This window comes from Callithrix jacchus, chromosome Y (genome assembly GCF_049354715.1).
Source record: "Callithrix jacchus isolate 240 chromosome Y, calJac240_pri, whole genome shotgun sequence".
NCBI classification, from domain to species: Eukaryota; Metazoa; Chordata; class Mammalia; order Primates; family Cebidae; genus Callithrix; species Callithrix jacchus.
Window position 1 is genome coordinate 7,313,521 of NC_133525.1, and position 13,207 is coordinate 7,326,727.

Consider the following 13,207-nt stretch of genomic DNA (forward strand, 5'->3'; position numbering starts at 1 on the left):
CTGTTTCAAATTAGTTTTCCTCCTTTTTGTTATGCCTGTTGTGTTTTAACTTAACAATGGTTGTGTCGTCATCGCGACCCTCCTCACCTCTTCAGTGTATGCTGAAAATTTTTTTTTCAACTTTTTCAGATGTCTATGAGTGTGCCTCACAAAGGTAGACTCAGGAGTCGGTGAAGTGGAATGGCCACATTTTAGAACCAGATGGTCAAAAGGTAGAAGGCAGAAGCCAGGGCCAGAGAAAATGAGTGAGAGTGTGTCAGAATTCTGGGAAGACCCATACTGGTTCATCTCAGCACCTTTCAGGACACCATGTCGGGGAAAGAGATGACACCATCTTTAATAGGATGAGGCTCTCTCAGGCTGAATCTGTGGGGTCTTGGGGGAGACTAAAGCCAATCTGGATTCTGCTTGAACACTAGAGATTTTGGACCCCAGAATATAACTAATTGAAAGGACTTTATTATTGTTCCTGAGGCTGCAAAGGCTGAGGTTAGTCTGTGATTGGCCTGGCCCTTGAGGCCTTAATAAAGACTTATTAAAAATCTAAACAATTTTAGCAGGTTATTTATAGTGCTTTCAATGAAGTATATTTCTCCAGTTTTGAAAATAGAAATAATAACTATCAAGATGAATGTAGTTAAGCGAATATGATGATCAATCCTAGAAGACGATTAGGCAGCAGTTGATAATAAAAAATTAATATTTCATGAATGCTCAGAGTGCTCACCTAGGCGGTTGTTAACCACTCCCACTTAACCTTAGCAGGAGTCCCGATGGCAGTTCCTAGCAGGATCCCTATTCTGCAAGTAAGAGGTTACACGAATTTGTCTAGAGTTACACACTTGGGTAGTGGGAGACCTACATATAAGTAGGCACCGGTAGTTTAAGAGAGATGCTGATGTCATAGGTAGATGGAAATAAGGAGCAAATGTGCACATACTGTGAGGGCCAGACAAGATATGGGTCAGCCCAACGTGTACCCAGGTCCACAGCTGATCACCCTGCACTTTTCTTCTCTTGACAAAATCCTCCTCACCAGAGGAAGATCATAGAGTGCAGGGAGCGTGCTCAGAAATCACTGCAATGTAGCAGAAATATGAAGAAACAAAACAGACAAAATGCTAGAAATAAACACCACAATGACAGCTTGGTTTGTCTTTAGATGGCAAGGTTTTGTGTGTCTTCTAAAATTGTGCCTTTCATTCTCCAAAATAGATACAAACTTAGGTCATGAGTCAGGGTGCACGGGTAAGGGTGGTGGTCAAAAGAAGCTGCTACACAACCCTGGTTCCTGATGTGGGGTCTTTGCTGGTTGCTTTCTTCTTCCTGGAATCTGACATAATCCGTTTCCAAGCCATGTCACCCCTGTGCCCGCTTTATGCCTTCTCACCTGAGTAATGAGGAAAACTGAATAGGTAAGATGGTCCCAAAATGTATTAGTGAAAGTACCTGTCAGTACGTTTCAGGTTATAATGTGTCCAGAAAATTCCAGGCCCAAGCCTTGCTGTTCCCATGGTTACTAATACACACGGTATGGTGGTTGATTTCTGCATCCCTCACCCTATCATCTGCATTAGGTAATGTTCCCCTTGCTATCTGTTCCAAATCCCCGCACTCCTTTCTATTTCTTTTCTAAACCCTTTGACCTGCAGGCCCCAGTGTGTGATGTTCCCCTCCGAGTGTTGATATGTTCTCAGTGTTGAACACTCATTTATGAGTGAGCATACGCAGTGTTGTGTCTGTTTGCTGAGAATCATGGTGTCCAGTTTTATCCATATCCCAGCAAGAAACATGAACTCATGTTTTTTGATGGTAACATAGTATTCCATGGCATATATGTGCAATGTTTTATTTACCTAGTCTATCACTGATGGGCATTTGGGTTGGTTCCCAGTTTTTTCTCTTGTAAACACGGCTACAATGAACATATGTGTGCATGTCTCTTTATAATAAAATGATTTATAAACCTTTGGGTGTAAACCCAGTAATGGTATTGTTAGATCAAATTGCATTTCTATTTTTGGATTCTTGACGAATTGCCACACCGTCTTCTCCAGTGGTGAATCTAATTTACACTCCTACCGACATTGTAAAGGGATTCCTGTCTCCATATCTTCTCCAGCATTTCCTGTCTCTTGATTGTTTTAATTATCGACATACTAACAGAGGTGAGGTGGTATCTCAATATGCTTTGGGTTTGCATTTCTCCACTGACCAGTAATGATGGGTTTTTTTTTAAACATGTTTCTTGACTGCATGAAAGTTCTCTTTTGAAAAGTGTCTGAATATATTTTTGGTCCACTTTTTTTATGCCGGTGATTGTTTTTATCGTGTAAATTTGTTTAAGTTCTTTGTAGATTCTGGATATATCTTTCTTTTCAGAGGGGTAGATTACAAAAGTATATTAACATTTTCTTTGTTGCCAGTTCACACTATTCATGTTTTCTTTTGCTGTGCATAAACTTTTGGGATTAATTAGGTCACACTTGTCTATTTGTTTCCATTGCTTCTCGTGCTTGAGTGTAAAGTCCTTGACCATGCCTCGGTACTGAATGGTATTTTCCAGGTTTTCTTCCATGTTTTTTATAGTCTTAGGCCTCATGATTAATTTTTAATCCATCTAGAGTTATTTTTTGAATAATTTGTAAAGAAGGGATTCTGTTTCAGCTTTCTAAGTACGGCTAACCAGTCTTTTCTCTTTATTTATTTATTTACCTTTTTTGTGTGACAGAGTTTTACTCCTGTTACTCAGGCCGGAGTGCAATGGCATGACCTTGGCTCACCGCTACCTCTGTCTACTGGATTCAGGCAATTCTTTTGCCTCAGCCTTCTGAGTAACTACCGTTACAGAAGCGGGCCACCATGTCAAGCGAACATTCTGTATTTTTAGTAGAGACAGGTTTCACTACGTTGACCAGGATGGTCTCGACCTCTTGACCCTGTGATCCACCCGCCTTAGCCTCCCGAAGTCCTGGGACCACAGGCACGAGCGACAGCACGCGGCCTAACCAGTTTTTTTCAACACCATGTTATAAATATGGAATTCTATTCTCATTGCCTGTTTTTGTCTGGTATCTCAAAGATCAGATGGTTATAGCTGTGAGGTATTCTTTCTGAGGTATCTGCCCAGTTGCAATTTTCTAATCTCTGTTTTCGTACCAGTACCATGTTGTGTTAAGTACATTACCAATTATTTTTAAATGAAAGAAAACGTAAGGATCAAATAAGATAATCGTCATGGAAGACAAGAACGTAAATATTAGCATAGTTAATTTTACACTTGTAATAATGTTATACTTTTAATTTCTTTCAACATGTGCTCCTTCATAAAAAGGCACACACAAGTGCAAATGCATTATTAGAAAAAGGATTCATTTATATAATTACTATGCTAGTCTTATTTTAGGTGAAATTACTCAGGGGCCAAAAGTAAAATAATACCAATTTTGGGAAAGGCATGACAATGGACTACAGAGTACTCTATGTGTGGCTCTTCAAGTCAAAACTAGATACAGTAAAAAATAAACATACTGCAATTTTTTTTGGAATTCCAGACTACATCTGAAAGTTTACAGCTTCAAAAGGAAATTACCATAGGAAAAAATAATTAAACGTTATCAATTTTATGAAACAGATCAACAATAGCTATTTATTTGTTATTAACCATCTCCGTGGCATGCCAATTGGAAAACCTTCTGAAGCAGCTGGCAAGAGTCAGAAAAACAGAAAACACTGTGCCTTAAAACTCTCAAAATGACTTATGCAATGAATGGTGCTTCTTATAACAGAGGTACTGACAGAGGTGAATAGTCATGGTTTCATTTCCAAACCCTGTGTAGACTTTCCCTCCTCCTGTTCAACCAACATTCAGAATAAATTGTAAAGAGCCACAACACATTTTTTTCTATTTTTTTTAATTTTCTTATTTTTTTCCTTTTAAGAAGTCAGACATTGGTGTATAAAAATATTCAAAATAAATACGTATGCATGAAAGTATAGATAAATAAATTGTTACGATGAGGCCATGTACCCCAGAACTGTGCAGGATTAAAGAAGACCCAAAAATAAATTTGGTACGACTGATTTTCCATACAGATAGAGCCGACATGATGACTGAACAAAACGCTTTCAAGCAATGCAGAAAAATAAATCCTGATTTTCAAGGTAACAGCATTTTAAAATTTAATTGCCCTTGTCAACCATTAATGAAATCACAGTACATTAAGTAAAAAAGAAAACTACAGCTCATTCCAGGAACAAAAAATAATATGAAACACAAGGTTCTCCTAGACAGCTCAAATGGCAGGTTTACTAAAAAATAATTTTTGAAATTAATGTTCATAGGAATATAACAAAATAACCTAAAGGAGCACAGAAAATTCATGAATAAATTTAAAAAGGGAGTGATAATATTTTAATAACTGAACAATCATAAAGAGAAAAGTAAAACAACTGAAACAAAAATTCGCTATAGAATATTAAAAGTAGGCTTAAGTAGAGGAAAAGCCAAAATATCAGAAAACCTAAAGAACAATTAACTGAAATTATTATGTCAAGAAGGAAACAAGATAAGAGTTGAACGTACGTCCACACTGCCTAGAAACCTGTGGGAAGTCATCAGGCGGCCACACTTACACATTTTGGAGGTTCCAAGTAAGAGACAGAAAATCAAAACAAGGACTTAAAGAGCAGTGGTCAAAAATTGTATAAATATGGGGAAATAAATGAACATCTCAACCCCCAAAAAATTTCGAATGTGATAAACTGAAAGACACACACATAAACTTACATGATAATTTAGCCATTTAAAACAAAAACAAACTTGAAAGCAGCAAAAGAAATGATGAGTTATGTACAAAAACCTCTCAAATATAATCAATAATTTTTTTATCTGAAAACTCAGAGACCACAAAGTAGCAGACTAGCACAATTCAAGTGATGTAAGAAAAACTTTCAAACAGAAAACTTTTGTGCAAAAAATTGTCCATCAAAAGTGAGAAAGAAAGCATAATATTCCCAGATAAAATCTGGGGCTTTTTCCTATTAGATGGCTTTTTAAGAAATGCGTTATAAATACTTAAGGGTAAAACAAACAGACACTGAATAACAGTATACATAAATAAGAGTTAAAATAGAGACAAATATATAAACAATTATAAAAGATAAAAAAGTTTACAACGTGTAGCTCCACAATCTGTTCTACAAATAATTTGCAGAACTAATACATTTAATAAAAAGTTGTCACTAAAATTTTGTATGGGTTTTTGACATACAATAATTACAGATATAATTTTGAGAAATGAATAACAACAATAAGAAGGACCAACATATAAAGTATGGGTTTTCATGCTGTTGCAGGTAAGCCAGTATGACTTTTAAAATGTTATAACTTTAGAACGTTAAATATAATTACCAAGGCAACAAAAAAAAAAAAAAAAAAAAAGAGAGTAACAGGCATGTAGAATACTTTGTGCACTATAGAAGAGTCAAAGCTGTGGATTTAGCCAATCTTACCGAAAGCTACCTAGCCAGATTTCTTGGCATGATAAGACCAAGTCCAAGCTGTCCCTCAAAGATTTAAGTGTGAAGAGGCTAAGGCTCTTTGACTGCTTCTTCACACATGTTTTACTACAGCAGTGTCCACGAAGAGGAAGAGGCTCATCCATACATAGCACCTGGTGAAGCACCAGAGGCCAAAAGAAGTGGCTATGAAGAGACACAACTGAGAAAAGCTTAAAACAGCAACTGTCTCAATTGTGTCCCTCTCTTCATGGCTACCCAGGAGATTGAGGTTGAAGCTATTATTGACAAAAGACAACACAGAAATGGGAAAACAGAATATTTGGTTCGGTGGAAAGGTTAAGACAAACGGGATGACACTTGGGAACCAGAGCAGAACCTCACAAACTGTGGACAATGTATTTGTGACTTTAACAGACGACAGACACAAAAGCAGAAAAAAAATCGACGTGGATCAGAACAAGGACGACTTCTTCAAACAATGTCAGAAAACGAACTTTCAGAACTTCCACATTCAGCTTCCCTACGAACTTTCCTAAAAGGCCATCGACTGGCAACCACAACAAATCCAAAAACAACCAGTTGCTTGCTGCCAGACAGAACATTAGAATAAACACTGCTGCACTTCTCACTGACCCAAAACATTTGGAGCACATAAATTCAACTATCAAGACACCTGTACCTCAGAGAGCCCAGTTAACGGCCAGAACACAGTGCCGTTTTGAAACCTCTGAAACTAGATCCTGTTGCACCAGTTCAGGAGGACAAGATGGCGTTTAAGGCGGCAGCAGACAAACACATCAGAATTTCAGCAGATCCTGACACAGAACAGGATGGAATAGAAAACAGGACCCACACACAACCACCAGTGTCTCAGATGTCTGACTCAGTTACTGCTGCCATGGCCACAGAGTCAGATAACAAAGAAAGTATAGGGGTATTGATGGACCCTTCAACAGCCAATGGGACAACAAACAGGCATACATCTGTTCGGAGAGTGAAAGGTGGGACAAAAGAGATTATTGATGAGAGAAAAGACCAGCCTTCTACCAAGAGGATGTATTTCATAAGCTTAAAAGAAAGTGACAACAGATACAGAGACATTGCAGTCAAGAAAGACGAGAGATTCACCCACATATTGCTATCCACTATATCAACAGAGAAAAATGCACTGAACACGGAAGTTATTAAAGAAATCATGAATGCTCTGGAAAGGGCTACTGTGGATGACAGCAAGCTTGTGTTGTTCAGCGCCCCTGGCAGTGTCTTTCGCGCTGGTCTTGATTTTGGGTACATTGTGAAGAATTTAAGGAATGACAGAAACAGAATGAGCCCTGAAATGGTGGACATTAAGAGCTTTGTGAATGTTTTCATTCATTTTTTTAAAAACTTACTGTCGTATCTGTCAACGGCCCAGCCACTAAACTAGGTGCAACTATACTACCTCTTTGTGACTTGGTTTGGGCTAATGAATAGGCTTGGTTTCAAACCGCATATATGACCTCTGGACAGACTCCAGATGGCTGTACTACTGTTACATTTCCAAGAATCATGGGTGGAGCATCCGCCAATGGAAGGTTGATTGGTGGGTGAAAGCTGCCAGCACGGGAGGCATCTGCCAAAGGCCTGGTCTCTCAGGTGTTCTTGACTTCAACTTTCACCCGAGAGGTGATGATTCAAATTAACAGACTTGCCTCCTGTAATCCTGTTATACTGGAAAAGTGTAAGGCCCTTGTATGCTGTAATATTAAGATGGAGTTGGAACAGGCCAATGAGAGAGAGTGTAAAACGCTGAAGAAAATCTGCAGCACAGCAGAAGGGATGGAATCCATGTTAAAGTACGGTCAAACAAAAATTGATGAGATTTAATAACCAGTCTGTCTGCTTAGGACACAAGTACGGAGCTTAGCAGAATATATTATTACCGGAAGATGCCCTAATTCATCTTCATAACCCATCATAATTTCAATAATAGCTAAGTCTTGGAGAAAGAATTGAAAACATCTAAGATCTTTATTTAATAGTATCAAATTTTTGAACACTGTCGATTTAGAATAAACAATAAAACAACTTTTTGCTCAGATATCATTATTTTATGCACACAAGAGCTGAAATTTCAAAGCACACTTTTGAGCACTAAATTTTCCTTTCATGTTCTAATTGTTATCAGTACTGGAAGTAAGGTGAGAATGGTGCTCTATTAGATTTAAGTAACATGAAAATTTGTGATAATATTTGTTTTTCTTATTTTTATATCCTAGAATGCAGAGTCAAATGAGGTAAGTAAGTGTCAGTCTCTGCTCCCCTCGCCCAAATAACATCTGAGATATTGCCTTTGACTTTGTAGTGGCACAAATACCTCAGGTATTGAAAACTCTCATTAGTATTGTGACGTTATAGCTAACACCAAAAAACAAAAACAAGTTGAATGTTTAGAATTTTCAAAAATATTAAGCTGATGTGTCTATTGTGTTATTTTGACTTGTTCTTCAATGGCATATTTCAGAATAATCCCAATATCTACTTCAAGTAAAACATCCATTCAAATCAGAAAAAAATAAAAGTACATGCAAGTTCTCCCAGTACAGCTGAGACTTTTGATTAATACAATATATTCTAAAAACAATGGCACAACTTTAGGATGCAGGTACACTGGCTGACATAAACTGTTAAAAATTAGTGCTTATTTACCTAATACCCACAGACATTTCATCATAAATCAGTTAGTAATGGTCAACTGGCTCTGTTTCAAAATTTCATTTGGTCCACCAGTAAAGAAATCATGCTTAGCAGATTTCTATTTTAATTACGGTAAGCAATATTCATGCTGCAAAATAGGCTTCATTCTGCTGAAAAGATTTGTTTGCCTGTAGCTACCATTGCACTCCAAAAAAGTCTGCTTAAAGCAGTTGAGGCACTTCTGGGTAGAACTTCTCTTGCATTTTGAAACACTCCAAAATTAGTGCCAAGTCCTTGAAATTTGAACATTTTTATAAAAATAATGGGAAGGAAAAATCAGTCCACCAGTATAGAAAAATTCATTTTGTAATGCAATATAAACCTCCAGTGGCTCCAGTGAATGCCTGGCATAAGACTTGAAGGAAGTCAGGACACTGGTATTCCAAACAGGTGAGCCTAAAGTGGATGCTGCCTTTTCCAGGCTATACTAACCTTTACTGCGGAGGAATGTGATGGAGAAGGGTGGGTATCAATTTTGCGGCGTTTTTTTTCTGTTAAGACAAAAAGAAACAGTCAGAATAAGATATATTTTTTTTGTTTTCTAAACACTTAAAAAAAAATCAACTTGTAAGGCAATCACGTTCCCCTAGCAAAAACCCTACGTAACCTACCAAAACAAGGAGACACTAACCAACTATACATTAAAATAAGATAAGGTAAGCACACAGATAGAAAGGTAAACTTGCCCCTTTCAGGCTCTGGAATATCTGATCGGGGAACGGGTGACTTCAGAAACCCAGAAACTGGCGTTTTTTCTCCTCCTTTAACATTTTCCTTTGATTTCATTTTCTTTTCTCTATCTCTCTCTCTGGATGGCTCCTTCTCTCTTTCCCTTTCTTGACTTGATTTTGATTCTGCATTGGGGATAGTGGTCTTGAATTTCTCATCTTTAACTTTTTCTTCCTTCTTGAATTTTTCTTTTTCTTTGTCAGACTTTGGCATTCTTTCCTTGGTTTCTCTTGCTTTTTCATCTTTATTTGGCCGCGCCTCCTTTGGTTTTTCTTTACCATCTTTACCAAGTACCCTGGCCTCTGGAGTAGTAGCTGGAGTCTTTTCTTTTTTCTTCTTTTCCTTCTCTTTCCCTTTTTCTTTGTCATTTTCTTTAACAGCTTTGTTGCTTAAAAATAAAAACATGGGATTTTAAGACAAATAATCATAAAACATATCCCGTCTGATTTATGATAAAATATATCATAAAGGCTTTCTTACTAAGTTCAAAAAATACTAGAACTAAGGTAGTGTCCTTTGAAAACTAAAGGACAACTTTAAGACAAGTAAAAAGGAAGAAACAATGGCGAGGTGCAGTGGCTCACGCCTGTAATCCCAGCACTTTGGGAGGCTGAGGAGGGTGGATCACTTGAGGTCAGGAGTTTGAGACCAGCCTGGCCAACATGGTAAAATCCCGTCTCCACTAAAAATATAAAAAACTTAGCTGGGCAAAGTAGCACACGCCTGTAATCCCAGCTACTCTGGAGGCTGAGGCATGAAAATCGCTTGAACCTGAGAGGCAGAGGTTGCAGCAAACCAAGATCAGGCCACTGCACTCCATCCTGGGTGACAGAACAAGACTCCGTCTCCAAAAAAAAAAAAAAACTATTTCTTTATCCAGTAAATGAAAAACAAATTCATGAATTGCATATTAACAATAATTATTAGCCAGGCATGGTGGCTCACGCCCAGCACTTTAGGAAGCCAAGGCAGGCAGATCACACAAGGCCAGGAGTCTGAAACCAGCTTGGTCAACATGGCAAAACCCTATCTTTACTGAAAACACACAAAAAATTAGCCAGGTGTGGTAGCACATGCTTGTAGCTTGTAATCCCAGCTACCGGGGAGGCTGAGGCATAAGAATCACTTGAACCCAGGAGGCGGAGGTTTCAGTGAACCAAGATCATACCACTGCACTCCAGCCTGGGTGATCGAAAGAGACTCTGCCTCAAAAAAAAAAAAAAAAAAAAAGAAAATTATTATTAAAATAATGTCAGCCTCTCTTTTGGAATACATTCGTAACCTATCAGAATAACATGGTAAAAACCAAATATATACCTCACAAACCAACCAAGGGAAATACCATCAGGAAACGGATTACTTCGCTGGATGGAGCACTACTTAAATTAGTGTAGGCTTTTCTTATGTCTGCCCTTACTCAGATTGTTCACAGCAATCACTCTATCCTAAAATATTTTTTTAACTTCACATCTATATTCCCCTGCATATCCCACCAGGAGAAACAAAGTTGTTATACAAAGCATAACGATATGAAACATAATTAGGATGTAAAGCATATCAGCAAAATAGGGTAAAAAGAAAATTTCAAAGTCCAACATAAATGACTTTTCACATTACTCAACAACCACTCCCCTTCTACTCATGCGGGTCCACATACGAAATCAGAATTATGAGGGCCAGGCGCAGTGGCTCGTGCCTCTAATCCCAGCACTATAGAAAGCCAAGGCAAGGCAGATTGCTTGAGGCCAGAAGTTCAAGAAAAGCCTACGCAACATAGCAAGACCCTCGTCTCAAAAAAAAAAAAAAAATACGTAAAAATCATTTTAAAAAAGAATTTAGAATAATGACACATGGCACAGTGTTCCTACCTGTTAGAGTTACTATTTCCATTGCTTGAATTCCCTTTAGGTGTGGTATTAGACGATTTATTAACAGCTTTCACACCACACTGAGATCTCTCCCTTAATTTATCTGAAATAAAAGTAAGGTTTTATTTAACAAGCCCTTAGATGTAAATAAACTACAGTTTCACAGCTAAATGATTAGAGAATAATTAGAAAGAAGGAGCAGGCTGAATACTTAACACTTATATACTCCTATCTAGGGAATAAAAAGTAATACTAAGCCAGCATTGTACTTGTTCTGTGATACAAAACATTTCACTTTGTTGAGGTAAAATATATTACTTATAAGCTTCTACAAGTAAGCATACCAGTCTTCTCAGTACTGCTTTCATCCGATTTAGATGAACTTCCTGTTGATGATGAAGAAGGCCCACCACCAGGCTCATTTTGCACACTGGCAACTGCATTCCTTGGAGGAGGGTCTTTGTGATGAAACTCATTTTCAGATATCATGTATGACTTTCTACTTTTCAACTGCCCAGAGTAGCTGAAAGTCACACAAAGTGTTTAAATGTACAAACACAAATCAAAAAACACAAACATGAGGTTTATAAGAATAGAATTAGCAAGTTATTCATTCTACTCTGTGGTTCTAGGGAAGTAAAAAAAAAATACGAATTTTTAGTAAGTTCTTGAAGGTTCCTATAGAATGCCCAACTTTCTTAAAAATAACAATTTCACTATAAACTAATCCTAAAACTAAGATGGCTTTTTTCTTTTATTCTTGAAGATCTGGTAACTTTGATGATAAAATTATATTTCCTCCCAATCAAGAAGTATTATATATGACTTTTGAAACTATCATCCAGTATAGACCGGAAGTTGATCATCAGAAATGGTAACTCTCACCAGCCTGTGGGAACATGATCCCATTATCTCCCATAATCTCCTGAAGGCAGAAGATAAACTTCAACACTGTAAAACATTTTAAAGTCTTCAGAATCCTTCTGTCATCTAGTCTTACAAATCACATTAAAATATAATTTTGTTACCCCATAGCCAATGCATATAGATCTGGCCTCCTCTCTTTTTCTTCTTCGCAGATTTTGTGTACTCTTCTTTCCAAAGCTTGACCCAGATTCAAAACTTTTGGGTAGCAAGGAAGTATTTTTGTTAGCACAATCAAGATATTCCGGATGTGAGTATATTCGCCTGTTTCAAGGCAATGTATCGATGCCTACAACAAACATTTTAAGATTCATTATTATGCAGGTATAAAGAGAAAAATTTACCTTTGAAAAATTTAATTTTTTTTTTACCTTGGTTAGTTTATAATGCCATTTATGTACAAGATGTCGAAAATTTTTATAGTCTAATTGATGAGCCTTATTTCCACCATCAAATCCAGTTGCCCGTAATGTGGCAAAAAATCCTGGATAGTTTCCACATTCCTAAGGAAACAATGTTTGTCACGTTTAAAGAAAAAAAATTGTGATCCACAAAATAGCAGAAATGGAAACTTAAGTAGACTAGATCAATGTTTCCACATAAAACCATCATGTGTATTTGGATAGTCATAAAAAGTTCAACTTATATAAAGATATTAATTTGGAATGTCAGTTTGAGATAGAATAAAAAGGTATACAGCACTTTTTAACGAATTCATTGTGCTTATAAACATGGTGTTACAACTGAATCTTAAACTCAGCTCCTCTTTTAAAACTCAACAATCTAGACATTACTGGGTGCGGTCATTATATACACAGGCAAAATGTAAGGGTTTCTATTAGTGATACCTTTTCATATGTGGCTCTATCGCTATGCCACCTGGTCACAGTCTCTAACATGCAGCAAAGAAACCTTCCATAGCGACTGGCTTCGTTTTCAGTACAGCTTGCAACTGTGTAAATTATGTCAGAGAAAACCTACAGGAAAAAATGTTTTAAAAATATAAACAAATCAAGGTCAAAATCAGTTGAAATATTAGAAGATTCTCTTATAGCAAGTCATAATAAACAGGTAAGCTTAGTCAAAAACGTATATTCCCTTTATATACTGACACTCCAGAGACCTTTGGAGAGTTTGGCTTTTGTGGGGAAATAGTGCATTCATAAAGCAAATACCCAGAAAAACAATTTTTATAAGGAAAGCTGATTTACAGTGACAGAAAAAAAAACAAAAACCTATCATTATTATTATATAATAGTTTCTTAATGACTTAGCCACACATATGACTGGGTTTATGGGGAGAGTAAACAGAGGAAATGCGGATGTAAATTAGAAACAGGCAGCTGACGTGCTGGAACATACATTATGTTTTTAAAACACAAAATGCAGTAATATAAGAAAAAAGCTAAACACAAAATGTGAATATG

The 13,207-nt window shown here is 37.0% G+C and overlaps 2 protein-coding genes across 2 annotated transcripts in view; one reads left to right on the forward strand and one right to left on the reverse strand.

Moving 5' to 3' along the window:
- Window positions 1-1,132: 1,132 nt before the first annotated feature.
- LOC144581313 (THO complex subunit 2-like) overlaps window positions 1,133-13,207 on the reverse strand; it is a 130,038-nt gene continuing 117,963 nt past the window's right edge. The window contains exons 26-33 of the mRNA XM_078364496.1: window positions 12,629-12,757; window positions 12,152-12,283; window positions 11,885-12,069; window positions 11,201-11,379; window positions 10,857-10,959; window positions 8,946-9,376; window positions 8,692-8,750; window positions 1,133-1,390 (exon numbers count right to left, since the gene is read on the reverse strand). Of these exons, the coding sequence (XP_078220622.1) occupies window positions 1,262-1,390; window positions 8,692-8,750; window positions 8,946-9,376; window positions 10,857-10,959; window positions 11,201-11,379; window positions 11,885-12,069; window positions 12,152-12,283; window positions 12,629-12,757 (1,347 nt within the window). The 3' untranslated portion in view covers window positions 1,133-1,261. The remainder of the gene's footprint in view (window positions 1,391-8,691; window positions 8,751-8,945; window positions 9,377-10,856; window positions 10,960-11,200; window positions 11,380-11,884; window positions 12,070-12,151; window positions 12,284-12,628; window positions 12,758-13,207) is intronic.
- LOC100402839 (testis-specific chromodomain protein Y 1) lies at window positions 5,806-7,634 on the forward strand. Its single transcript, XM_002748910.6, has one exon. It carries the CDS (start codon window positions 6,290-6,292, stop codon window positions 6,947-6,949), a length of 660 nt encoding a protein of 219 aa, XP_002748956.4. The 5' UTR covers window positions 5,806-6,289; the 3' UTR covers window positions 6,950-7,634.